General features: G+C 42.4%; 1 protein-coding gene and 1 non-coding gene across 9 annotated transcripts; both read right to left on the bottom strand.

Moving 5' to 3' along the window:
• Positions 1-1,181: 1,181 nt before the first annotated feature.
• Positions 1,182-25,125, bottom strand: ZCCHC8 (zinc finger CCHC-type containing 8). 8 transcript variants are annotated; one of them, XM_027576276.1, is made up of 14 exons: positions 24,567-25,122; positions 23,058-23,100; positions 19,620-19,694; positions 17,919-18,024; positions 16,575-16,652; positions 13,061-13,164; positions 12,879-12,944; positions 12,249-12,309; positions 11,637-11,779; positions 11,204-11,346; positions 8,373-8,494; positions 6,781-6,867; positions 6,403-6,520; positions 1,183-2,950 (listed from the first exon to the last, which is right to left on the bottom strand). In XM_027576276.1, exons 1-14 carry the CDS (start codon positions 24,763-24,765, stop codon positions 2,166-2,168), a joined length of 2,130 nt encoding a protein of 709 aa, XP_027432077.1. In that variant the 5' UTR covers positions 24,766-25,122; the 3' UTR covers positions 1,183-2,165. The 8 variants fall into 8 exon arrangements, with proteins under 8 accessions (XP_027432079.1, XP_027432078.1, XP_027432077.1 ...); XM_027576279.1 differs by having other exon boundaries at positions 23,058-23,095; positions 24,567-25,120; XM_027576283.1 differs by lacking the exon at positions 24,567-25,122 and adding an exon at positions 24,290-24,412 and having other exon boundaries at positions 23,058-23,107.
• On the bottom strand, positions 19,036-19,170 carry LOC113913414. Its single transcript, XR_003517198.2, has one exon. It is a non-coding gene; the product is annotated as a small nucleolar RNA SNORA9 (small nucleolar RNA).

The following is a 25,125-nucleotide window of genomic DNA, read 5'->3' as shown; positions in this document are numbered from 1 at the left end:
TTTTATAGAGCTTTTGACAAGGAGGCAGCACAGTGGCTAAAAGCGTGGATGTGGGGGGTCAGAGCGCTCTGGAGTTAGGGTCACTGGGTGATTCACCGGCAGCCGGTTTTAGGCACTTCCTCTAACACATGAAGTCAACCATACCTGCCTAGTATGGGGACTGTGAACATGGAGGAATGCCATGAACACACCTGACGTGAGACCTGTGGCTCGTGCTAAGGAGAGAACTGCTAGGTGTCTCTCCCTGGTGCTCCCAAGCAGTCCACCCAGGGGCACTTCACTACTTGTATGACTTAGGGAATAGTCAAGTCCTCAGGGGAAGACTGGCCTGTCAACAAGCACTTCCTGCATGCTAACAAGTCCCTGGAACCTCTCAATGCCACCTGTTTCCTTGGGTTATAGACATAATGTGGTGATATTATATGTACCTGACAGAAATATTAAGACAGTGTACATAAAAACACTATGTAAACTAGGATTACTTTTATTACATACTTCCACTCAGAGAAGAGCCAAAAGTATTAAACATTTTCTTCAATTTCTAGCACATTCTGTGAGGGCCTTGAAAATAAACTGCCCCTTTCCTAGGATTTTCTTTCCCTTTCCTGTTTATGGAAGAGTAGATGTGGTTATTCGAGTCCTCAAAACGAAGGAAACGAAATCTGGAACGGTCTGGAATGGTAGTTTGCTCCCTCTGCTGGCCTGAGAGCAGGATCACACTACCTGAGACTAAGTTCAAGTTGTTTATTTTCAGGGAGGGGATTGTAACAATGTAATGGCATTCCACTTAAAGACAAAACACATAGTCCAGCACTATCTTATATATCTGACAATTAAAAGCAATTTGTTGGGCGCCTGGGTGGCTCAGTTGTTAAACGACTGCCTTCGGCTCAGGTCATGATCCTGGAGTCCCTGGATCAAGTCCCGCATCGGGCTCCCTGCTCAGCAGGGAGTCTGCTTCTCCCTCTGACCCTCCCTCCTCTCATGTGCTCTCTCTCTAATAAATAAAATCTTTAAAAAAAATAAAAAAATAAAAGCAATTTGTTTGTCTACCTTCTCTTTCTTTTTTAAAGATTTTATTTATTTATTCATGAGAGATAGAGGGAGGGGGAGGGGGAGGGGGAGAGAGAGAGAGAGAGAGAGAGAGAGAGAGAGAGAGAAGCGGTCTCCCAAGGAGCAGGGAGCCCGATGCGCGGCTCGATCCCAGGACCCTGGGATCATGACTTGAGCCGAAGGCAGACGCTTAACCAGCTGAGCCACCCAGGCGCCCTACCTTTTATTTCTAAGTATTAATTATCTTAGGGTTCAAATCTAGAAAGTTATTTTTGTACAAAGGTTAGCTGCCCACTATTTTTCTCCCAAATAATTACTTTAAAAGATTCTGCTGTCTCTATAGTTAAGGCTGAAAGAACACTAAAAATACTCAAACTTGCATTTTACTAGATTTTCTTTGCTACCACTAATTTCCGCAACCACATAATTTACGTCCAAACTTACAAGGTTGTATACGCTAATTTAACTGTGAATCATTTTTTTGTATTCAAAGTCTTAGATTATGTATATGAAAGCTAATTTATTAAACCTTTGTACACAAAGATGAACATACCTGTATAGCAAACTTATATGAGGAATGAAGTTACAAAAAAGTAAAAGTGTTATTAAAATTGATGCGTGTAAATCACTTACAAAAATACCCCAAATGGGGTAAAGCTGCTCATCCCTGATTTTTCTCATTTGGTTGTCAGAGTTGAAATATGAATTTAAAATGGTTAGAATTTTTTTCTTTTAAAAAATGATATATTAAACTTATATACAGGATAATTAGCAAAATGTAGAAAGGGAAAACAATGTACAAAAGACAGATAAAAACCATCACTCCTGACAGACACAATCCAAAAGTAGTAGAAACCTTAGCAAACTATCTCTAAGCCAGCTCTTACATTGCCCCCGCCAAGTTCTTATCAGTAAGAATAAAATATAGTAAACCAGCAAGCCCAGTCTTTCTGTTCTTTAAAACAGGCCTGACTTTAGGCCACAATTAAGCTTTGGATAGATTTTTAAACACGGGAGGGACAAATCGGAAAACAATTTTATCTCCACTTGGTACGAATTAACAGAACACAAAGTTATAGATATTAAATAGTTCTTCGTGCTAAGTCAAGCAGCTATTCAGAGGCCTTTTTGTTTTTCTGCTGGTTTCGGGGCGAGTTCTTTAGCAAGTTTCTTATCCTGAGGTACATTCCAGTAGATTCTGCCATATTCTCAAATTCAAATGGCGTTATTCCAGTTGCAAACTTGCTCATGTCAGGTACAGGACTATGAATTTTAGTGGCCGTTGAAGGACTGGTGTCCACATGAAGGAGCTTCTGACTGCCTCCATTACTAATGTCACAGTTCGACACAACACTGCCATTATCAAGAGGAGCATCTTTAGAGTCTACCCGAGCAGACTCTTCCCTTTCCTTCTGACAAAGCAATGTAGGCTCAGAATCTGGGCTCAGAGAATGTTCAACTTCTGATCTCTTTGTACAAGTGTCTGGTACCTCAGGCTCATCAGGCATCATCTGCTTTTCAGAGGTTCTCCCCTCTGGAACAGGGAGGTCTAGCTCATTTGGACAAGGCGAAGAGGCGACCGAGTTCCCAGTGAGAGGTGTGTCAACAGGAATATCAGAATCACTGTTCACGCTCTCGGCCTGCTCGAGGGCCGCCCATATCCGCCTCTGCTGTTCCTCAAGTTCTTCCAGAGTCAGCGAGTCCTCATCCATAGCCGCGGACGCTGTTCTGGCCTGGGGGGAGTCGCTGGGAGTCAGTGGTGGGGTGCCCTTGGGGAGCGGAGGGGTGAAGATGGGTGGAGGAGTTCCCCGTGGCAGCGGGGGAGGGGTGCCGGGGGGCAATGGGGGCTGAAACTGAAAAGCTTCGCTGCTTAGAGAGCCGTGTGGGACCTCCGCATCTGAAAGAAAACAGTGAGGATACTTGAAGTTGTCACAGCATTTGGTTTTACCAACATTTGTAATTTGAACTCAGGTGTATCCAGACATTCAATGGCCAAAGAAGCTGGCTGGGGAGGGGAACACTCTGGAGGCTCAGGTACCACAACCCTCACCACCTGGTCCCATTAACGTTCCCAATTCATTAGAAATAGAAACCCTTCAGTGCTCCCATCACCCACAGGACAAAGGCTGATCTCCTCTGTGCCTTACAAGACCCTCTATGACCAAGAACCTGCCTGCTTCCACCATGTCATTTCTCACTGGCAGGCGTAAGACCCCGGTGTCACTCTTCTGTTGTGCGCCAGAGTGGCTCATGCTTCTGCACTGGCATTTCCCACGGATTCAAATGGCCTAGCCCTGTTCATCTCCATGGTAAATCCTTGAATTTATCCCTCAAGATGCAGTTCAAAGTTGGTCTTGGTCGGGTCTATGACCTCATCCAGCACAGCGGCTCGGCTTTTCCCGTGTGACACCATTACAGCCTGTAACCAGCTCTGTGGCTCTGTATGTCTCACCACGGGCCACCACATTTATATTAAAAGGACACTGATACCTCTGCACCCCCTCGGCCACACAGACTGGAAACTAAAGGCAGCAATTGTGTCTCATGAATCTTCCTGTCCTCAGGGTCTAGTAGAGGCTCCAAAACAGCACAGGTTTTAAAAATTTGGCAAATTCAACAGAATTCACACAATCTTGACAGCTATGCAAAACCAGCCTGAACTTTCTCATTTGGGCAGTAAGATCTGTGAGGTAACATACTGTCACGTAGATTTTAAGAAGTCAACTCAGAAGAGTAAAGAACAGCTAAGAGCTGAAAGGAAGGATGAACGCCAGTTGAGAGGGGCAGGGAGAGCCGTCAGGAGAGAGAAGCCTGAACGAAGATGCCATTACTGAGGTGCTGCTGGGATCTGGGCACCTGGCTAGAAATGGCGCCAAGATGAAGGGTGGATGCAAGTGCAGATGAACGGCCTCTCTCAGTCTGGGAATCCCAAGGGTACCACTGGTGCTCCTGACTACAATGAACACCATGTAGGAGGAGGGGACAGGCGGCCAGGAAGGCAGAAAACCCGCCAGTAAGTTATTTCTTTAACAACCAGGGCCTGTTATGCGTTTAAGAACAAACCATTCCAGGTGTAACGGGAGCTTCATTTGCACAGACTACTGTAGTATGTATTCTTGACAGGAGAACATCATCGTACACTGGGAAAAGACACAAAGGCAGCTCTGGTTCACAGTTCCAAACCAAATCGCTAAACCATGGGGTTGTGACAAAAGTTTTCCACAGGAAAATAATTACACCAACTCATGTTTCTTCTCGGGAGTGAGCCGTCCCCAGAGGTCACAGACTCTGCTCCTCCTTCCGGACTGCGGTCGGTGCAGGGCAGGAAGCAGCTGGGTGGGGGCTGTGCCGGCACTGGGGATGGGAAGGCCTGCCTTGCTTTAGGACCACATACCTGGGTGTTAGTAAGTCAGCCTGGTTCAGTGAGCAGGCCATCGTGGCTCCTGCATAAGCAGCTCTAAAATCTGGCCCTGATCATCTCATATATTATTACTTGTGCTGGTGCCCACAGTGAGCCTTACCTTTGCCAGCCCCGCCTCACCTCGCCAGGCCACGCTCGCCTCAGGGTCTCGAACTGAATCCCTTCCTCAGGGCGAGCCTGGTGCAGGGCCGCTGCTGGCGCTTCTGCCTGCTTGCACACACTTGCTAGGGTAGTTCAAGGTCACAGGCTACTTGCTAAAGGCCCTCTGGTCCCAAACATGGGCAACGGCAGCTGGTTTTTTTGGTAAGCCTCTGCCTCTTTAGAAGAGCCACGCTTGTAACTGAAGCCGCTATAAGATGCACTCACCTCTTGAGGACAAAGGACCACATGGCAGGAGCTTCCTTGCCCAAACCACAGGCTTCAAAGATGAGCCAGTATGAACCTCTACAAAATACCAGGATCAGAATGCTGACCACACACTAAAGCTCAAGGCCTAAAGCCACGTGTCTTGACCACCATGTGTCTCCATGCATCTCTCCATCCCCAGTCAGTCCCTTCGGTGTTTCCTCTCAACCCACCAGATGTCAGGGTCTTTGAGAGTTGCTAATAGCAACTTGCCTTCCCACCTAGGTTCTGAACAACTTAAGTGATCAGTCAACAAGTAATAAGTAATAATAAGTAATTCTTTTGGAGAATTGCTTGTTTTTTCAAAAGTTCATACATGTGGCAAAGACTGTCATAATTCTGCCATGAACTTGCCGACCTTGTGAAAAGTGAGACTGGATATTGAAATCAGGCTGCTGCTACTAAAAGCCCGGGCTGTGAACGTGATTCTGGCAGCAAGAACTCCAGTGGCTCAGACTAAGGAGAGCAAAAATTTTGGGAAAATGGGGGGGGAGGGGGCTTTGATTTTGGACTTTAAATTACCTTGGATTTTAAGGGAATTTAATCTGTGACCTTTGAATTCTCCCTGGTAATTTACAAATAAGAAAGGGATTCACAATCACATTGGGGCAATTTGTATTGCTAGCATCTTATCATCAGGGTATCTAAATCCACTTCATCTTCATGTTGCCATTTAATCTCACTTTAGAACCTCTGATGTGCAAAAAGGGCTAAAACAGCTGGGCATACTTTGGTATAGGAGGTAGCGCAAGGAGTGACTTCAGTCTTGGATTCAGAGTAGCTTTGTGATTTATCAAATTCACCTGAAGTTCTGATTCATTTGAGAGCTTTCTGGGGGCAAAATCTAGCTACTCACCAGCAGTACCAAGGGGAAGCCCAAAGGACCCGTGGTTGGTATCAGGGGGTTAGGGACTCAGCAAGGTGGGTGCGTGCCTGTCCTGATCCACTACTGACCTGCTGAGGCCTGTCACAGTCCTGGTTGGCCACAGCTTCCATAGTTAAGCCCAGAGGATTAAGAGAATAAAAAGCCAGAGGACTATCGGAGGGCAAGGCCTTTGTTCCCCTGTGGGTTTCCAGAAGGACAAATTTCCTCATGGCCTCTCTTCCCTGGAAGGAGGGGCGACTTACCGAGTTGGGGTAAGAAGAATGGGAAGAATAAGTGGGGAAGTTTGGCTCTGTCCTTCTTCCTCTTGGGATGGAGCTGTTAAAGGAGACCACTTTCCACCCCCTGTCCCAGAGCGCTGCCCCTATTCGAGGGCCAGTCCAGATCCAGATCCAGGACCACTGGGGCTAGGTGGGTAGGATCGCCTGACTCAGGAATGCAGTAAGCTGGCCCTCACTCCAAGCTGTCTCCTACCTGACCCTGTATCAGTACTAGAGGTGATGCTCTCATCTCCAAGGACAAAATCAAAGCATTTTTTTTAGTGCTCCTAAGGCACCCCACCCCCACCCCCATGGAACTCAGGAGCACGCACATTCGCCCTGCCTTCACAGTGAAATCAAGACCACAGGACGAAACCTACCCGAGTCAAGCTCCATGTCTGCAGGCGAGGTTGCTAAGCCGCTTTCCTTCTTCTGCTTCTTTGGGCTGCTAGGGCTGGACTGGGACGAAGATCTCTTGCCGCCAGACCTCACACTTGTCTAATGGAGAAGCCAAGCCAAGCGCAAGTTAATGGGGCAAAGAATTAGATTCCAGGCCTTCCCTCCAATAACAGGCAGAAAACCAGTCTGGAGCTAAGTGTAGGTAAATGGTGAACGTAGCTACCCTTTTCCTTGTGACTCATCAGAAAATAGAGTGCTTTATATACAAAACAAAAGAGCACTAAGATGCTAATAAGTTACAAAATCCCACAAATAAAGGCAATACATTCTTATCAACCACACCCTAAAAAGCTATTTACCGCTTGGAAGTTAGAAGTAAGGTAATTGGCAAACACGTCCTTCTGCTGACATGCCTGCATTGGTATGGACCCAAACATCCTCCACTCCTAATGAAGAAAAGAGAAGGAAAAAACAAGCCTGGATTTGGAAAACATCAGACTTCTGAGATTTTGTAAAGTGGAAGTCTCAAATGACATTTCTGCTTCATCCTTGACTTTTCCTTTTGGGGGATGTTAATGAAAATGATGGTGCACTTAAGGGAAAAAAACCCAACCAACTCTCCCTGCAAAATGATCCCCACTGAATACTAAAAGCCTACTTGACAAAATCACTTGCCCCAAAAAGGTCCCACCTACTCCCAAAAAGTTGTAGGCAGTGGCCGTGGACTCCTGGCAAGCCTCCTTCCCCTCAGGCCCTGCACTGCCCACAGCGCCTTCGCTCCTAACACACTTGCTCACGCTGAACTTCCACCTTCTGTTCTTTCCCTTTCCAAACCCAGCACTCATCTTTATGGTTCAACATCACTTCTCTCTCTTCTCAAGATCACATGCAACAGGCGTTCTCAAGAAAAATCACTTTGGGCTCCGGTCAAACCTACAGATTCCAGGGCCAAGTCAGTTCAATCTGAGGGTGGGACTCAACAATGTGCATTTCTCCTGAGCGCCCCCAGTGGACTCTGTAGGCTGGTACTGGGACCATTTCCGGAGGCACGGATGGCTTGCGCCATGCAGTTTAGCCCTGAACTAATTACACACTTGTCTTCACATCTATTCGCTAGACCCTAAGTTCAACCTTTGCCTTCTTCTCTGCTGCCCAGTTCCTAAGAACACCTAAGAAGGCATTTTTTATTGAAATATCACCACCACCACCACTACCACCACAGGCCATTGTCGAGTCTTGAAACATAAAATAAAGTTGGAAGAGATTAAATGTAGAAAACCATTCTCATACAGAATGAGAAATTTTACTTTGAAGAGAAAAAATGGGGGGACAGGAATTATAGAATAGAAAAAGGAGTCGCTGTAACTTAGATTTATTAAAGGCTTTACTTTCAAAGTAATTCCATAGAACCAACAATACTACCTCAGCACCAACCCATGTTTTAAAAACATAATCTTTTAATTTTAGAATAGTTTTAGATTTACAGAATCTAACCATTCTTTTTAGCTCCTTTTCATAAGGCATAAAATCAGAAAAAAACTTTTTTTTTTAAATGAACACAAGATTTCACTTAAGATTCTAATCAACACAGGGGCGCCTGGGTGGCTCAGTTGGTTAAGCATCGGCCTTCGGCTCAGGTCATGATCCCAGGGTCCTGGGATCGAGCCCCACACTGGGCTCCCTGCTCAGCCGGGAGCCTGCTTTCCCCCTCCCTTTGCCCTTCCACCCTACTTGCGCTCTCACTCACACTCTCTCTCAAATAAAAAAAACCATTAAAAAAAAAAAAGTAAAAAAAAAAGATTCTAGTCAACATAAAGGAAGTTACAAAGTTAAACACACAAGTAACATATTTACTTCTTTACATAACAGTAACTACTACACAGCCTAATGTTTTGAACAATTGTTATAATAATGTCCCATCCCAGAAGAGTAAAAAAAACAATATACTTACATCTGGAATTCCTCTGGGAGTAGATATATTAAAACCTGGATAGTTTACCAGTTTCGAGAGATCGTAGGTGACGCTTTTATTCTGTTGGGCTTCCCCAGCTTCCGCTTCCCCATCAGCACCATCTGCCGCAGACCATCATCAGAGCATTAGTACTGCTGGATACCAAGGTCAATCCCTCTCCAGACCAATATTGGGCTGGGCAAGTGCTTATATCCATGGCAACAGAATCATTCTGAGAATGGCTTCGATTATAATTTTTCTGAATCATCAGAACTTTTAAACAATGTAGACAGGATACTTCAATAAAAATAACTGTTTAAAATCTTGGAAACCTGGGTTTGTCTGCGGGTCGCTTAAAAGTCTAGTCTGCATTGATCTGATGACTTGCCTGATACTCTATTCCAATGCCTTTATTTTATTTAATAAACAAATAATTCTTATTATGTACCAGACACTGTTTTAAACGGTTCGTAAGTATCAACTCCGTTCATCTTCATTAACAACCTTAAGAGGTACGTACTATTAAAGCCACTTTACAGATGACAGAAGGATATTTGGGAACCACTTTATTATTTTGAAAACTACTGAATAAATCATGCATTTATTTTGCCAGTCCTACGAGGTTTACATACATAAGGTAATCAACAGTTTGCAAGAAGTTTCTCTTTAGGTAAGTATTCCAGCTAATAAGCTAAGAAGTAATGAAAGAATGAGGATATAACCATTCTGAGGCGTCCCTGCTTGGTGAGTTCTTAAAAATAGTTTTAATTACTGGGGCGCCTGGGTGGCTCAGTCGGTAAAGTGTGTGCCTTCGGCTCAGGTCATAATCCCGGGGTCCTGGGATCGAGTCCCGCATCGGGCTCCCTGCTTAGAGGGGTGTCTGCTTCTCCCTCTCCCGCTAAACCCGCTGGTGTTCTCTCTCTCTCTCTCTCTCTCTCACAAAAACAATAAAAAAATCTTTAAAAATATATATATATTTAATTCCCTAAGTAATATACAGAAATATTTTCATTTTTAAAAGATTTAGAGCATCAGAGAGAAACTACAGTCTCTAGTCCAATCCTCTTTCTTTCTCAGGGGGAACCACTGCTGAGCTTGCCGGATTGGTTAAGACTTTTTGTAAGTTTTTTTAAAAAGTATTCTTACCATCTGCCACATTGCAGGTACCGTGCTACACGCTAGGGGATGTACTGGTGAATAAAATAGGTATGGTTTTAGCAATTACAAATCTTAACCATCTAGCTGGGAAAATAAGGGAAACAGAACCAAGAAGTAAATACATACAAATTGTGATAGGGCATGAAGGAAACAAAGAGGGCCCAGTGATAAAGACTGGCAGGCCAATTAGGGAGAGAGATATTTAAATAAGGTAGTCAGGGGCGCCTAGGTGGCTCAATGGGTTAAGCATCTGACTCTTGGATTTGGCTCAGCTCCTGATCTCGTGGCTCCTGAGATCTAGCCTCGAGTCAGGCTCCCTGCTCAGTGGGAGTCTGCCCGGACATTCTCTCCCTCTGCCTGTTCCCCGCTCGCCCCACTCACGTGCATGCTCTCTCTCTCGCAAATAAATACATAAATCTTAAATAAACAGATAGACAAGTAAATAAGATGGTCAGGAAAGGGGGCGCCTGGGTGGCTCAGTTGTTAGGCGTCTGCCTTCGGCTCAGGTCATGGTCCCAGGGTCCTGGGATCGAGCCCCGCATCGGGCTCCCTGCTCCGCGGGAAGCCTGCTTCTCCCTCTCCCACTCCCCCTGCTTGTGCTCCCTCTCTCGCTGTATCTCTGTCAAATAAATAAATAAATAAAATCTTTAAAAAAAAAAAAAAAGATGGTCAGGAAAGGCTTCTCTGAGTCTGAATCCTAAAACCTGAATGGTTCTCAGTTAACATCTTGTAAAAATACATTTTACGTAAATGTCCTCAGAAAAAACACAGAGCGTGGTCTCATCCCTATGGGATCCTTCCTTTCTTCCTCCCTCCCTCGCCTGTAAGATGAATGGCGTCATTGGTAAGTTAGGCAGAAACTGAGTATTGCACAGAGATTTTGTCATGTCGGCTCATACAGATTCATTCCACTCTTTAAAGACTGCAGGGAGGGGTGCCTGGGTGGCTCAGTCGTTAAGCATCTACTTTTGGCTCAGGTCACCATCCCAGGGTCCTGGGATCGAGCCCCACGTCGGGCTCCCTGCTCCGCGGGAAGCCTGCTTCTCCCTCCCCCACTCCCTCTGCTTGTGTTCCCTCTTTCGCTGTGTCTCTCTCTGCCAAATAAACAAACAAAATCTTTAAAAAATAATAATAATAAATAAAGACTGCGGGGATTCCACAGCCCAGATCTATCATTGTTTATTTAGCCATTTTTCTTTAGGGCCTTAATGTTGTATTTAACCTTTCACAGTCATATTCAATGCTACAAAAATACATATACATACTTTCCTTGTGCACATGTGTGAATATTTTTCTAGAGTAGACACCTAAGAGGGAGGTTCTAGATCACAACAGGGTTTATGTAATCTGTATTTCTAGGTCTCCTGCACTGATGAATAGATTTGTTACCACTTCTTTTCTTTTTTTTTTTTTTAAGATTTTATTTATTTATTTGAGAGAGAGAATGAGCATGCACAGAGGGAGAATGAGAGGGAGAAGCAGACTCCCCGCTGAGGGGCTCGATCCCAGCATCCCAAGATCACGACTTGAGCCGAAGGCAGACGGCTTAATCAACTAGCCAACCAGGCGCCCTTCTGTTACCATTTCTACCAGATATTACTTGAATTCTCTAAGGAGAAAAAAAAAAGGTAACATGTAAGCTGACTTATTTTTTCTAACTTAACATACTATACCTTTTCCATCATAGAGTGCAAGCCCTGAGTTCTCCAGTTCAGCCTCTTTGAGCCACCCGGGGGGGTATCCGAGCTGGCGCATTCGATATATAAAAGGTGGAAGGCTCTTATCCGTCACCCCCAGTGCATCCTGAAGTTCCTCACTAAGGAAAAACAAAGAGGAAAAAGAAATATGGTAGTCTTGTTTGGATGAAAACACAAACGGTCCCCAATGTTTTAAAACAATCGTGTGTCTTCTGTTACACACGGTGACATGGTGTTTCACAAATGCATACGGGAGATTCCAATGAATGTTTCTGAACGAACTGATGCATATTCTCCAGAGCGGGGCTGGAGCACACCCATATATTGATGATTACCCTCAAGACACAGAGAACACTCCATATGCTGGTGACATAGAAAGGACGTTCTATGGAAAAAATCACAGAGATACCTAATGACTCCCGGCTTGAATCTTCCAAATCTTTCTTCCACCTCTTCTGCATGGTATCGCTGCTGAAAATTCTGGCTGTTCGCCTCGCCACAGGCATCCATATACTCTTTTCTCTTTTCACTTATTCGAGCAGCATTCCGCGGCTAGATCACAGCACATTTGAGAAAAATGGAAACAAGCAGTTTAGAAATTATTTCAGGAACTGAATAAATATAAGCACTCTGTTTTAGGCCAAGCAAACAGATTATTCCAGTTTTAATATATAGCAAACAAGTACAAAAGAAAGGGGACATATTAGAAAAATAAGCAAAGAAAAGAAGCACTTTAATTTCTTATTACCTCGGTATTATCTTAACATAAAATCGAGTTTTTAGAATAAACTCTAAAAAGTAACTCTCATGTTTCATTCATCTCAGACACAAAGCACTGTAGTAATTCTTTTTTAAATCTAAGGTCTTAAAATTTAAGTACAAATCTGAAAAGGTTTCAAATTCAAGGACCAAAAGAAAGTTAACTAGCAAGTTTCTTTATCTCACACAAGGCCATAAATGTGTGAAAAACATTAGAAAGTTCTAGTTCAAAGATTTTTTTTTTTATATGAGAAAAATTTACCATTGGACAATCTTTCATTTGATGTTCTTCAGAACCACAATTGAAACAGTGAGGCTTTGGCCTATTTGGTCAAAAAACAAAGATGTGCATAATGTAAATGAAGATATAAAAGCAAATCAATGCAATTCTTTATGACAGCAAAGTATATCAGAGAGACAAGAAAGTACGCAGATCACAGATTACTAATATCTGCAGTCATGAGTACACTTTCACCTCCTGTACTCAGCGATTTAAACAAACAGTACTTTTAACCAACTCTTTTAACCAAGGACCCTTATGTTCCCGACTGATCTGTCACCTCTGGGTTTTGTCAGCAGTTAATAAGAGAAGAACCGAGGCAAACAGATTATATTTCCTTTGCTGCAGGTCCTCAGACAGCAATCAAACTGACAACAACGACACCTCTCCACCCACCCACGCGTATTAGGCGTGAACCAAGGAATTCCAATAAACAGATGACTGATTTAAACATATTAAATGTCTATATATTAAAATTCTAGCTTAATCTGTAATTTATTTATAGTAAGCCAGCAATGAAGAATATTAATTTTTCAAGCTAAAAGCGTTTATGGTTTTGGTTAAAAAAAGTCTTAAAAAGAAGAAGAAAACAAAACAACTCCCCACACAAACCTTTTTGCCTTTACTTGTATTTCTTGCCCTTCTAGAGAAACAATGTGGCTGAAGACTTGCTGGTACCTTTAGTGAATTTTATTAAGGAATAGTTATCATAGTCTGCAAAATTTGGTAAATTTTTTTAAAGGTGAACTTAATGGCAAGATGCATAAAAGATCTTCATTCACTATGTAGGATACTTGGGTATTTCCCATCCTTCGGTAAGCTGAGGGTTTTCATTTAGTAGCGGTTGCCCCAATTTATCAAGGCAAAAATTAGTAAAATACAGGACACTTCCTACAACCTGCAGAAAACAAGTCAAAAAATATTGCTATTTAAGCAGGAAAAAAAAAAGACATTATATTATGTAAGACTATGATTAACTGTTTTAACAATTTAATTTTGGAGGAAATTCTTAGAAGTCATAATCAACTCCCTAGTTAAAGGAGCCAGATTTTGAAGTGTAAGCAAGAGCTGCTTCTTTAAACTCCCCTGTGTCTCCCAGATCGGAGCTCCCCTCTCAGGAGATCATTACTATCAGCTGCATTCTCCTCAGACTTTAAAAATAAAAGCTTTGACTCATATGTTTCCCTCTGATTCCCCATCTCTGCTTCCCTTGGCGGCAAAGACAATTCAGAAAAGCCGTATTTACTATTTCCACCCTCCCTCCCATTTCCCCTTTTCTTTTCCCTCCGATTCTGGGGGAGATGTCATACACAGAAGTTGAAAAAATGGTCCAGTGAACACCCAGCTAATTCCTCTCCACCTGGATTCAACAACTGTTGCTATCTTCCACGCCCGTGCGCGCACGCACACACACGCGCACGCTCCCACAAACACGCACCCTCACACACACATGCACACATGCACATGTACTTTTCATGAACCGCTGGAAGAAAGTAAGCCACCACCATCAACTTAGTCTAAGCCACTGTTTTCTCTCGCCGGAAATTAACACAGTAACTTCCTAACAGGTTTCCAGCTTCCACACATAACCAGCTGCAGCCTCTTTTCATGACCTTCACCCCTGAACACTTCAGGATGGGTCTCCTGAGGATAAGAACATTCTCCTAAAGCCACAATACCACGGTCACACCCAAGAAAATTAATAAATCCTTAATATCATCTATATCCAATCTCTACTGTTTTCCCAGCTGTCCCCAAAATGCCTTTTTTTCCCCCTCTAAGCCAGGATTTAAGGTTCACGTGTTGCATTTACATGTTAAATCATTTTAGTCTCTTTTAATCTGGAATAGTCCACCACTTTTTTTTTTTCCTTCTTAGATGGCCCTGCCATTCCCTCCTGAACATCTCCGGGAAGGCTTCCGGTCCTTCCATGGTGCTATGCTCCCCAACGACCCCCGCCCCCACAGCCAAATTCACTGCACAGCTCTGTCTTCGTATCAATCAATGAGCAACAACCGACACAGGTGATTCCTCCTTCCTCAGAGAAATGCTCCTTTTGGCTTCTAGGACACCATGCTCTACCCTGCTGACCAGTCCTTCTCATCTCTCCATCTCCTGTGAGACTTGGTCCCAGTTCTGTCTACTTGCACTCTCAAGCCGATTTATCCAGACCCATGGAATGAAGGATGAATATGCTGACAACGCCCAAATATCCAGTTCTGCCTCCTCAACTCCAATCTTGGATATTCAAGGGCCAACCGACAGCTCTCCTAGACCTGTGAGAGGCACCTCAAACTCACCTACTTAAAACTGAACTGGATTCCCAGTCCCCTCCTAAGCCGCTCCTCCCACCAGTTTTTCCCATCACGGCAAAGGCGAGGACACTCTTCCGGCTGCTAAGGCCAAAAACCTGAGTCATTCTGACTACTCCCTCGCTTTTATGTTCTACACATCCAATTCATCAACACATTTCATCAGTTCTATTTTCAAGGTATTCCCAGGTTCGAACCACTTCTCACCTCCACCATTGGCTCTCTAGACTAACTTGCCATCTTCCGTCACCTGGTATCAATACAAGAACTTTCCCGCTGGCTTCCAGCTTCCACATGTAAACCAGCTACAGACTATCTTCCACAGAGAAGCCAGTTCTTTTAAAAATTCAAGTCGTATCATGTCACATTTCTACTTAAAAGCCTCCAATGGCATCTCATCTCACTCAGAGTAAAACCCAAAGCCCTCACTATGGCTTGTAAGGCAACACAGAGATCTAGATCTTATGTTCCACGGTCAGAAGGCCTGGATTCAAACCCTGGCTTTGTTCCTGACTAGCCAAGGGACCCCACGGCAAGTTACTTAGCTTTCCACGTCTGTTTCCGCAGATGTAAAATGAGAATAATAGTACCTTCATGGGCAGTATCTGTAACGAGCTTAGAACAGTACTTGATACACAGTGAGCAAGTGTAAGTATCTGCTTCTGCCCCAGGGCTTTCCACTCACTTTGTCTACTGCCTGGAGTACTCTTCATTCAAACTGCACTACAGCTCACGCCCTCAATTTATCCAGGGCTGGCTCAGAGGCTGTCACCATCTACTCACTATACAAACTGAATGCCCCATGGCTACCCTCTAGCTCCTTGGGCTGATTTACTTTCTTCAGAGCTCTGCATCCCCCACCAGAATGTAATTCAATGAGAGCAGAGACTTTGCCCTTGGAATCCAAAAGGGTCCCTGGCACAAGGGAGCATTTGGCAAATATTTATTACTCTTTATTAAAGGACTAAATAATACATAAAACTCCCACTTTCCAGGCAGGTGCCACTCTCAATCCCAGAACCCTAGAGTTAGATGGGGCATGAAAAGTTACGTAGTTCAAATTCTTTCTTTGAAGCACCTTGACGGCATCTCAGGCTTTGACTTTTTACAGTGACATGGAATTTGCTTTTTTTTTTTTTTGAGACCTACCACTTCATTTTCACATCTCTGATAGAAATTTGCACTAAAAGTTGACTTGCGATGTGCCTCTTTGTAGTCCATCCAGTCACTGGTCCTGGTTCTGCCACTTGGCACTACGTAGAGTGATTTAAAGTAACACCTTTTGCAAATAACAGCCTTTGTTACATTTGCAGAGATGTGATACCCCCTGTCAATCTCTTCAGCAATGTTGGGGGCTCTTCATCACCCCAGCAGCCCCACGTCTTCAAGACTGTGGTCTGTCAATGGGGCACAATACTCCCTAAACATGAAAACTAGTCAGCCTTGAACAGAATCCAGGATTACATCATCTTCTTAAAAAAAAAAAACAAAAACACAACTCTTTGAGGTGCAAAATCACACCACTCCACTGCACTGACACAGTGAGATTCCGCATAGGTGCGGAAAGGCCTAAATGTAGGCTCATCCCTGTTACGCCGCTTCTATTTTTCACCCATTTGAGCTTGTCAACATTTTTGGTCTCCCGCCTGCCATCTGTTGTATTAGTTACTTAGCCGTGCCCTCTCAGCCTCCCCGTCTGCAAGTGCGACACGCACGCAGTCTAGATCATCATCCACGCTCTTGAACATCAACCAAAAGAGGTTTGTCAGGACAAAAAAAAAGTCCTCCAAAGTATGTCTACAGTGTATACAATAGTTACTAAAAAGCAAACTATACCATTTAGAGGCTGAAGTCTCCACTATTGTTTATAACAAATTTCATGAAAGGATGGGGATCCTTTGAGCCATATGGGCTGTACCACCTTAATGATACCCAAATGACAAAGGATAGGAAACATGTCATCCACAGAATTCAAAACTAAAATGTCCACACTTACACTAAAAGCTTCCTTGTTGTTTTTAATGGCACAGGATTCTTCTACTTTATGATCCTCTTCTAGCATAACACTAGATGGCTAATGCAAAGAAAAACACGTTACAAAAAGTAACCAATTTTTACCAACTTCAAATTTCAAATATTACAAACTTAAATACACGCCTTATTTTCTAATACATACCACTAAGGTATATTAAGCTTTTAATTCATCGTTGTCACAACAGGTAAATTTGGAAGCTAGAAATGTTTACGAAATAAATTTCACAAGTGGGAAAATTTAAAAATTTTATAAAAGATACAAAAGACAGCACCTTCTGAAGCATTAGTGTATGCTATGCTTTCATGTTACTGAATACTAATTCATGCATTAAATTTAATGAATTAAATAAATATTTAAACTCTCAATACTTAAATTGGCAAAGCAGACTTTATCTTGAAGATAACCAGAAAGATTAAAAAATATGTGATTCTACGTTACTGGTTAATATGAATAATATAACTCTCACAGACCTCAGGCTGCTATAAAATTCTGAAGTGCTCCCTGAATCAAAAATTAGGTAATCAGTATGGTTTTTTTGTTAAATGTATTGTTTCTTGAATCTTTAAAAACTGTATATATGAAAACTAAAGGTGATGAAAATTTAATTAATCAGAACACACTGTTCTCCAATCTGAGGATAAAGAGCTAACAACCCTATTTGAAGGACTCTACTTACCTTAATTTGGAATTAAAAAAAAAAGCCCCGAAATCATAATTCTGATTTTTTAAAATATAAATTCATGCTCTAATAGTCACATAGCGAAATTTCTTAGATTTCTTTGGGCATGCTATTGATTTTTTTCCCAACGAGGAGAAGGGAAAAAAAGAATGGCACGCGAACCTGTTGGTTTTAGAGAAAAAGAATTCATCTTTTATAAACTCCAGAAATACAGATTTTTTTTTTCTGGCTTCAAATTAATTTTCTGCCCCAAACCATGTGTCCAAGTGAGGAAATGGGGGGAAAAAAAGACTAATTTTGAGGGAAGCCAGGTCTGAATATGACTCCCCTAAGAGAAGGAGCCACAAAGCAAAAGAACCCCCTGAGGCAGCACTGGTCAGACCAGTGAAGGACGTCCAACTGAAGCATGGGAGGTGAACAGTCTTAACAATCTTGGTGTTGTTTTTCTTTGTTTTGTTTTGTTTTTTAAAGTTGTAGTTGACATAAATGTTATATTAGTTTCAGGTGTAGGACATAGTGGTTCCACTTAATCACTTTCATTTTGATACAAGAGGCTCCCTGTAGGCTAATAGTTGGCAGTGAAAAGCATAACCTATTAATCTTAAAGTCTCTTAAGTTTGAAATACCTGGGGCAAAAGATTAAAGGAAGTCTTTTCCACATCATTTTTCTGCTGTTCCTCAAATCTTTTTACTAAATTTGATACAAATTCCTCTATTTCTTGATGATATTGCCTGCATGAGAGGACACAACAGTCAGAACCCAGAGTAAACACTGAATAGACTGAAATCTTATGCATTATGAGAAGACGTCAGGAGTAAATTCTGTTATCTTGTTTTTCAAAGGTTTATCAAATCACTGACTGACTATAATACTCAGGAACCTATTTCTTAGGAAAAAAATATACATTGTTACCGAGTTAACAAAATGATTAGGAAAATCTGTTTGGCATGTAACAGTGGCAAACATCTGTGCTGAGAATAGATGGATTTTATTTATAAATTTTACATATTTAAATTTTGAATACATAATCCATGTAAAACATGGTTCAAAATCCAAAAGAAGTAAAAGCGTTCCGTAATGAAAAGCTTACTTCCTGGCTGTGTCCTAGCCACCTATCTCTGCAACGCAGAGACAACCAAGGCATTCTTCCCTATCTTCCTCCCAGAGATTCCCTATGCACATATAAGGAAACACCTATTTAAATGTTACACTGGAACAAAATAAAACCAAAAATACAATAGAAACACAAAATGAAGTAGCACAACTACGGAGGACTTTCTCCAGCTTTCCAGGTCAAGAACCGCATTCGACACATATTCCTTAACACTCAGCTCAGGAGGTGCTGAAGGAGACCAGATTAGGCTACAGTGGGACAGCCAACTTGCTCTTCACCAGACTTGATCTTTCAGGTCTCTTTAGCTCTGACGTTCTAAGATTTCTGCAGGCAAAATAGCAGATACACAGTGCCAGAAATTAGACTGCCATGAGCCAGAGCAGACACTGATTCAAACCTGATGGTGACAGCAGTGCTGGTGCCCAGCTGTGCCCGGCACCTTGCTACTGCCACACTCACCACCTGGCGTCCCCACCCCTCAGAGCCTCAGGTTCAACCTGGGCTGAGAGAAAGGAGGTAATGGGCCTGCCACAGAGTTAACACTCTCTATATGGTTCGCATTACCTTCTTTACCTTGCCTAGCACCTGCGGTAACAAAGAGATTCAGTGAGCCAGGAGATGGGAAGGCAACTGTCTGAAATGTCTATGACCACGCTCCGAGGGAGGGACAGGGCAAAGCCTCAAACCATTTCAGGACATTCTAGCAAGCACTGCAGGAATGCACTGAGTCACCCTAGCCCCAAGCATGCCAGAAGGCTTGCAAAGTTCTCATTCTCACACTCACACACACAAAATCATGTGGGTAAGCTTTGAAGACAGCCAAAAGGGTAAACTCAGTTACCTGATTTGGGGGGAGAACCGACTAACATTACTTACTGCTGCGGTGGTAGCTGTTATGCTTATTAGAGGCTATTACAGGCGCTCATTCAGCTACCTAAGAAGTGGTTACTATCAGTATCCTGTTTTCTAGTGAGGAAACTGATAATGCAGACAGGGTTGTGACCTGCCCAGATTCACATATGCAGAAAGTAGGGGCCCAGATTCAAATTCAGGTTTATAGATGCTAATGTCCTTGCTCTTAATCATGATTCCCTAAATTTTAAGTAAAAGAATAAAGGTGGAATAAATACAAATGAAAACAGCATACTTATAGAGGACATTGTTTCATAAACACATTAACTCATTATACGTAGAAAAGGGGAAATTACTTACTTTGAAATAACATTGTTCATAAATAGAATCTGTAATAAAGGTCCATCTAACTTAGTATTGTTCACCAATATTCCACTAAAACAGAAGTTAAAACATATTCTTAGATCTTAAAGTAAAATTCATAAATGTATATATAAACACACAACTTTTGTAATTAAGTACCAAAGAGCATAGAGTATTTTACAAATAAGATTAAGAACCACCAAGAACTCGTTTTCTCAAAAAAAAAAACACAAAACTTAAGTTTTCATGAAATTTTACCTACTTTAATGGTTTTACATAGAGGTATCCCTTACATAGTTTGACAAATATTTCACAGAAAATTTAAAACTATAATCTTTCAGTTTTCAATCAAAAAAATTCCTTAACTAATGGCTAGTTTCTTTACATACTGGGGGAAGGGAGGGTCTGGATAAACCAGCAGGTTAAAAGAAGATATTTCTAAAAGAATCAGAGTAAACTGAGCTTAGAAATATATAGGAAAATGAAACACTTTAAATGGACAGCCTCTTAGAGGGCAGTGCACATTCCAGTATTTCAAATCCCAGATACTAAAGCAGAGATATAAAAAGTATATTGTTGGGTAACCTGGGTGGCTCAGTCGGTGAAGTATCTGCCTTCGGCTCAGGTCATGATCCCAGCCAGGGTCCTGGGACTGAGCCCCACATTGAGCTCCCTGCTCCCTGCTTGGTGGGGAGCCTGCTTCTCCCTCTCCTGCTCCCCTTGCTAGTGTGTGCTCTCTGTCAAATTAATAAATAAAATCTTAACCAAAAAAAGAAGTATTTTGTTCCTGGATATGATTTTCAAATACTGCCAAAAAAGAAAAAAAAGTAGGATGTGGCCCCCAAATCTGAACAATATCCTGGTGGTAACCTGGACCAGCTGAGTCTTCTGCCTCTCCCCACCTGCCTCCTATTCCTTTACCTGCACAGCATGTGAAATGAATCAGTCTATATTTGGAATTGCTCACATCAAGAAACAAAAATATGGGGAGGTTCAGAAGTTTGTCTGAATTTGTACAAACTGCTCTTTTTTAAAAATACATTATGTTGGGGCACCTGGGTGGCTCAGTTGGTTAAGTGTCTGCCTTCGGCTCAGGTCATGATCCCAGGGTCCTGGGATCGAGCCCCACATCAGGCTCCCTGCTCGGTGGGAGGCCTGTTTCTCCCTCTCCCACTCCCCCTGCTTGTGTTCCCTCTCTCGCTGTGTCTCTCTCTGTCAAATAAATAAAATCTTAAAAATAAATAAATAAATAAAATAAACATACATTATGTTTTTGGGCACCTGGGTGGCTCAGTTGGTTAAGCATCCGAGGTTTGATTTTGGCTCAGGTCATTATTTCAGGGTCATGGGATCAGCTGGTCCAACTCCAGGCTGAGCGCAGAGTTGGCCTGAGATTCTCTCCCTCCCCCTCCCTGTGCCCCTGCCCCTGCTCACTCTCAAGTACACTCATTCTCTCTCTCAAATAAATAAATAAAATCTTAAAAAACACAAACATAACTCGATATTTTGGGGGTCGCCTCAGTAGCACAGTTGGTTAAGCGACCAAACCTTGGTTTTGGCTCAGGTCTTGATCTCAGGGTTCTGAGAATCGAGCTGGGGGAAGGGCTCAGCACTGAGGCACTCAGTGCGGAATCTGCTTAGAACTTTCTTCGCCCCTCCCCTCTCCGCTCCCGTGCGCACACGTACAAGCACGTGCGTTCTCTCTCTCTCTCTCTAAAATAAATAAATAAATCTTAAAAACAACAAAAAAACCATGGTTTTTAAAAACCACACGCAATTATATGGTCCTTAACTAGGGTCCTATTTGAGCAATCAGCTATAAAGACATTCAGTTGGGGAAATCTGAATATGGACTGAGCTGGAGTGTTAAGAGAATCATGCCAGTTATTGTGATAGTGCTGTTGTGATTATGCATGACAAAATCTTGTTTTTAAAAAGGTACATGCTGAAATATTTAGGGTAAAATGTGCATATGGGATGAAAACATGTATATTAATTGTACTGTGCTTTTCACTTCCCATACGTTTGCAATTTTTCATAATATAAAGTTAAAATGTTTATTGGACAAAAAGGAAAGAAACTTCTGATCATGACAGTTCCAAAAAGAGAACTGGGGTTACAGATTTTATCTATTTAATTTTATTTTTGTTTCTATTTTTTTAAGATTTTATTTATTTATTTGACAGAGACAAAGCGAGAGAGAGGGAACACAAGCAGGGAGGAGTGGGAGAGGGAGAAAGCAGGAAGCCCGATGCGGGACTCGATCCCAGCACCATGACCTGAGCCGAAGGCAGATGCTTAACGACTGAGCCGCCCAGGCGCCCTCTAAATCTTCTATAGAATGCTTTATCAGTCTGACAACACAAAGAGCACTAATTCTAAAAAGAAATTTTTAATTTATTCCTTTCTTAGGATACTAATGCCTGTCTCATGTACTGGTGAAGCCTATGACGCTATCATTTAAACTCGAGTGATTATAACCCCTTTGTAATTGTTTAAATTATCAACTCTATTAGAAAGTGTGCTTATCTAAGTATCTTTAAATATTAAAAAAATTATGATTTTTGAGGAATCCCAGTTATATTCAGTACATTTAATATCTAACCATAAACAAGTTTAGATCCACAAAGTGTGCTCACATAGAGGAAGGAAGGTAGGGCATGGGGAGGTTTCCAAAATATATCTAAATTCTGAAATTTTAAACCTTTAGTTCTTCAGCTGGTACCAGGGACAAAAAAGTGCATGTGACACTGGATCATGGCCCCCCAAATTCTGAAAGCTTGATAGTACCATTTCACATAAGTTTGTAGTTTGACAAATATTTTAGATTTTAGTAACCTGTTAGATAAATTTGTATTAAGATACGAACATTTGCTTCTCAAAGTCAGATGTCTGAATGCAAATCTACTCATTGTACTCTCTTCAAAAGCACACTAATTTCTTTTTCTAAAATGAAATTTCCCATCATTTCTATTTAGAAATATATTTTAACTGTATAAATAAATCTTCACCTAGAGTAATACTGTAATCTTAATTCTAACTTTCCAGAAATGTTTGTGGAATAAGAACAGCTAGGTTGGCAACTTGCCTGTTCTGAACATTAACTCAAAATTTTCTGGACATGTTTCACAAATATTTTTACTCAGTTTAAAAGTTATTCAGGTATACAACATAATGATCCAATATTTGTATATGTTGTGAAATGATCACTGCAATAAATCTAGTTAACACCCCCCAAAATTAACTAATTAAAAATTTAGTGGTTAGAATTCAAATTTTACCGCCAGAAATTAAAAATAAAGGATCATTACTGATTTCTTCAGAGAACGCTGAACAATTAAAAACGATACAAAAGTCTTACTCTTCTTACAAAGAAATTATAGCTAAATATTAAATATTAGTAAAGGACAATGCTGTAATTGCAGTATCTCATACCTTGGTCGAGTCAGAATGTTCAATTTTCTTTTAAGTTCTTGATGTTATTACTTGTTAAGGAATATAAGACCTCGTTAAACAAAATCATAAATATCATAAAATTCAACTATTCATTTCGGTGTCAGAATGTTATAAACGTTAAAAGACCCGCAAATATCTTGAGGATGACACACTTAACTGAGTTCCTGTTTTGTTGCAGGGCTAGGCATTCAAACCTAAAAACTAGTTTTCTCATCTCTTCCAACATAGATATTCTAAAACAGGGTCATGTAGTTCAAAAGACTAACAGACTGAACCCAAAGTGTTATTCAAACAAGGGTACTCCATCAAAACCTAAACAGCAATTCATTTAAGAAAGAGCAGCATGGGGGTGCCCCGGAGGCTCAGTCGATTAAGCATCTGACTCCTGATTTCGGGGTCCTGAGATGGAGCCCCAAGGGGCTCCCCGATTGATGATCGTGGAGCCTGCTTGAGGTGCTCTCTCCCTCTCCTTCTGCCATGCCCCCGCTCATGCATCTCTCTCTCTCAAAAAAGTAATAAAACAAAAAGAAAAAGAGCAGCATGATAAGTGATAAGAGTAAAACAAACGGTTAAAGACGAAGAATCTAGGATAGAACTATGGATGTTCACCGTACAATCCTTTCAACTTTTCTGTATTTCGAAATTTTACATATTAAAATGTAAAGGAAAACTGCATCATGAAAAAATCAGACTTCAAAAACCTTTAAAGATGATATACCAGCTGCGTTCAGGGTTTCATTTTAAACGGGAAACTATCTGAACTGAAATCATCTGCATATAGTTTAAAAAAAAAAACCAAACACCTCTAAGAATGTAAATAACCATACTAACAAGTCTTGCTAGAAAGACTGTAATAATGTAACTAAGCCAAACGGAAACTTATTTGGCGCGTTTTCTCCTAAGGCTTTGCAACGCACCTTCACTACGGAAGGTATTCAAAGTCGAAGAACTTTAAAACGAATCCCCAATCTCAATCAGGCAATTAACCATTTCTCTCCGCATGCTTCAAATCCTTAAACTCCCAACTCCCGCATCCTAAAACCACGAGCTTCTGCCCCGCTATAAAAAAAACCCAGATCTACGCTAAGGTCTGAGTATCGGGCTATCTCCTCATAGACAATTATAACATGACTGCATCAACTTAAGCTTGGCTGCAAAAAAATGAAATCGAATAAGGACTTCAGAGAGGAGGAGAGGACGTGGTCACCAACCTACGATCTAGCAGTCTGAAATAATCCTAAAAACCAGCCCCGGTTTGTGAGGCGCGAGGAGCGAGTCTAGTCCAGGACACGGATCCCCGGAGGGAAGAGGTTTGCGCCGCGGCACCGAGGCAGCTTACGCAAACCGAACCCTCGATTCTCCGCCCGCCTGCGGGGCGAGAGCGAGACTGCTCGGAATTCTGGCCCTCCTGGAATTTCCGCCCGCGCCCTCCCAGACATGCCGCCCACCGCACGCCGGTGACAGGGCCCAAGCGAGCGGAAAGGATATTCTCGGCGCGGAGCTGCTCGATGGTTTCCTCGCACTGCCGCAGCCGCTCCCGCAGTTCCGCGTCGCCGACCCCATTCTCATCCTCCTCGTCGCCGTCGTCATCCTTGAAGCGGGTGTGAACAGGCTTCGGGATCGACTCCTCTGGGTGGTCAAACGCCTCGAACAGCTCTAGGTCGCCAAAATCCACCTCCGCCGCCATCTTGGGCTGCGGGTAAAATTCGAGAAGAGGCGGAGGGGGCCGCCGGGCCGGGGGCGAAGGTTGTAGGGCGGCACCGCTCGCTGGGGCTTGGGCCGTGTTAAGCCACCCGGTAGGGTTTTCTCCGGACGTAGGCCGCCGAAGCTGCACAAGGGGCGGGCCAGTCCCTAGAGACTACAACTCCCAGAATGCAATGGCGTCTCTCAGAGCCACTTCCGAGATTGCTCCGGAGAATGGCATGCTGGGACATGTGGTTTCTAAGCGACTGTTAACTCATTGTTTGCATTGCATACTGGGATTGGTCTTTTTTAAATGTGCAGAAAGCCTGACTAGATCAGAATGTGTTAAAACAAAATATATTGT

The sequence above is a fragment of the Zalophus californianus genome, chromosome 14 (genome assembly GCF_009762305.2).
Source record: "Zalophus californianus isolate mZalCal1 chromosome 14, mZalCal1.pri.v2, whole genome shotgun sequence".
Taxonomy (NCBI): Eukaryota; Metazoa; Chordata; class Mammalia; order Carnivora; family Otariidae; genus Zalophus; species Zalophus californianus.
The sequence above is the reverse complement of the archived record's forward strand: the minus strand, read 5'-3'. Positions and strand labels throughout refer to the sequence as shown.

Excerpts from the sequence above, each read along its gene's own strand:
- ZCCHC8 (XM_027576276.1), bottom strand. The coding sequence starts at position 24,765 with ATGGCGGCGGAGGTGGATTTTGGCGACCTAGAGCTGTTCGAGGCGTTT. Across the intron at positions 18,025-19,619 it reads ATGAACAATGTTATTTCAAA|GCAATATCATCAAGAAATAG; the intron begins GTAAGTAATTTC and ends CCTCTCATGCAG. Across the intron at positions 2,951-6,402 it reads AGACATGGAGCTTGACTCGG|ATGCGGAGGTCCCACACGGC; the intron begins GTAGGTTTCGTC and ends GTTTTCTTTCAG.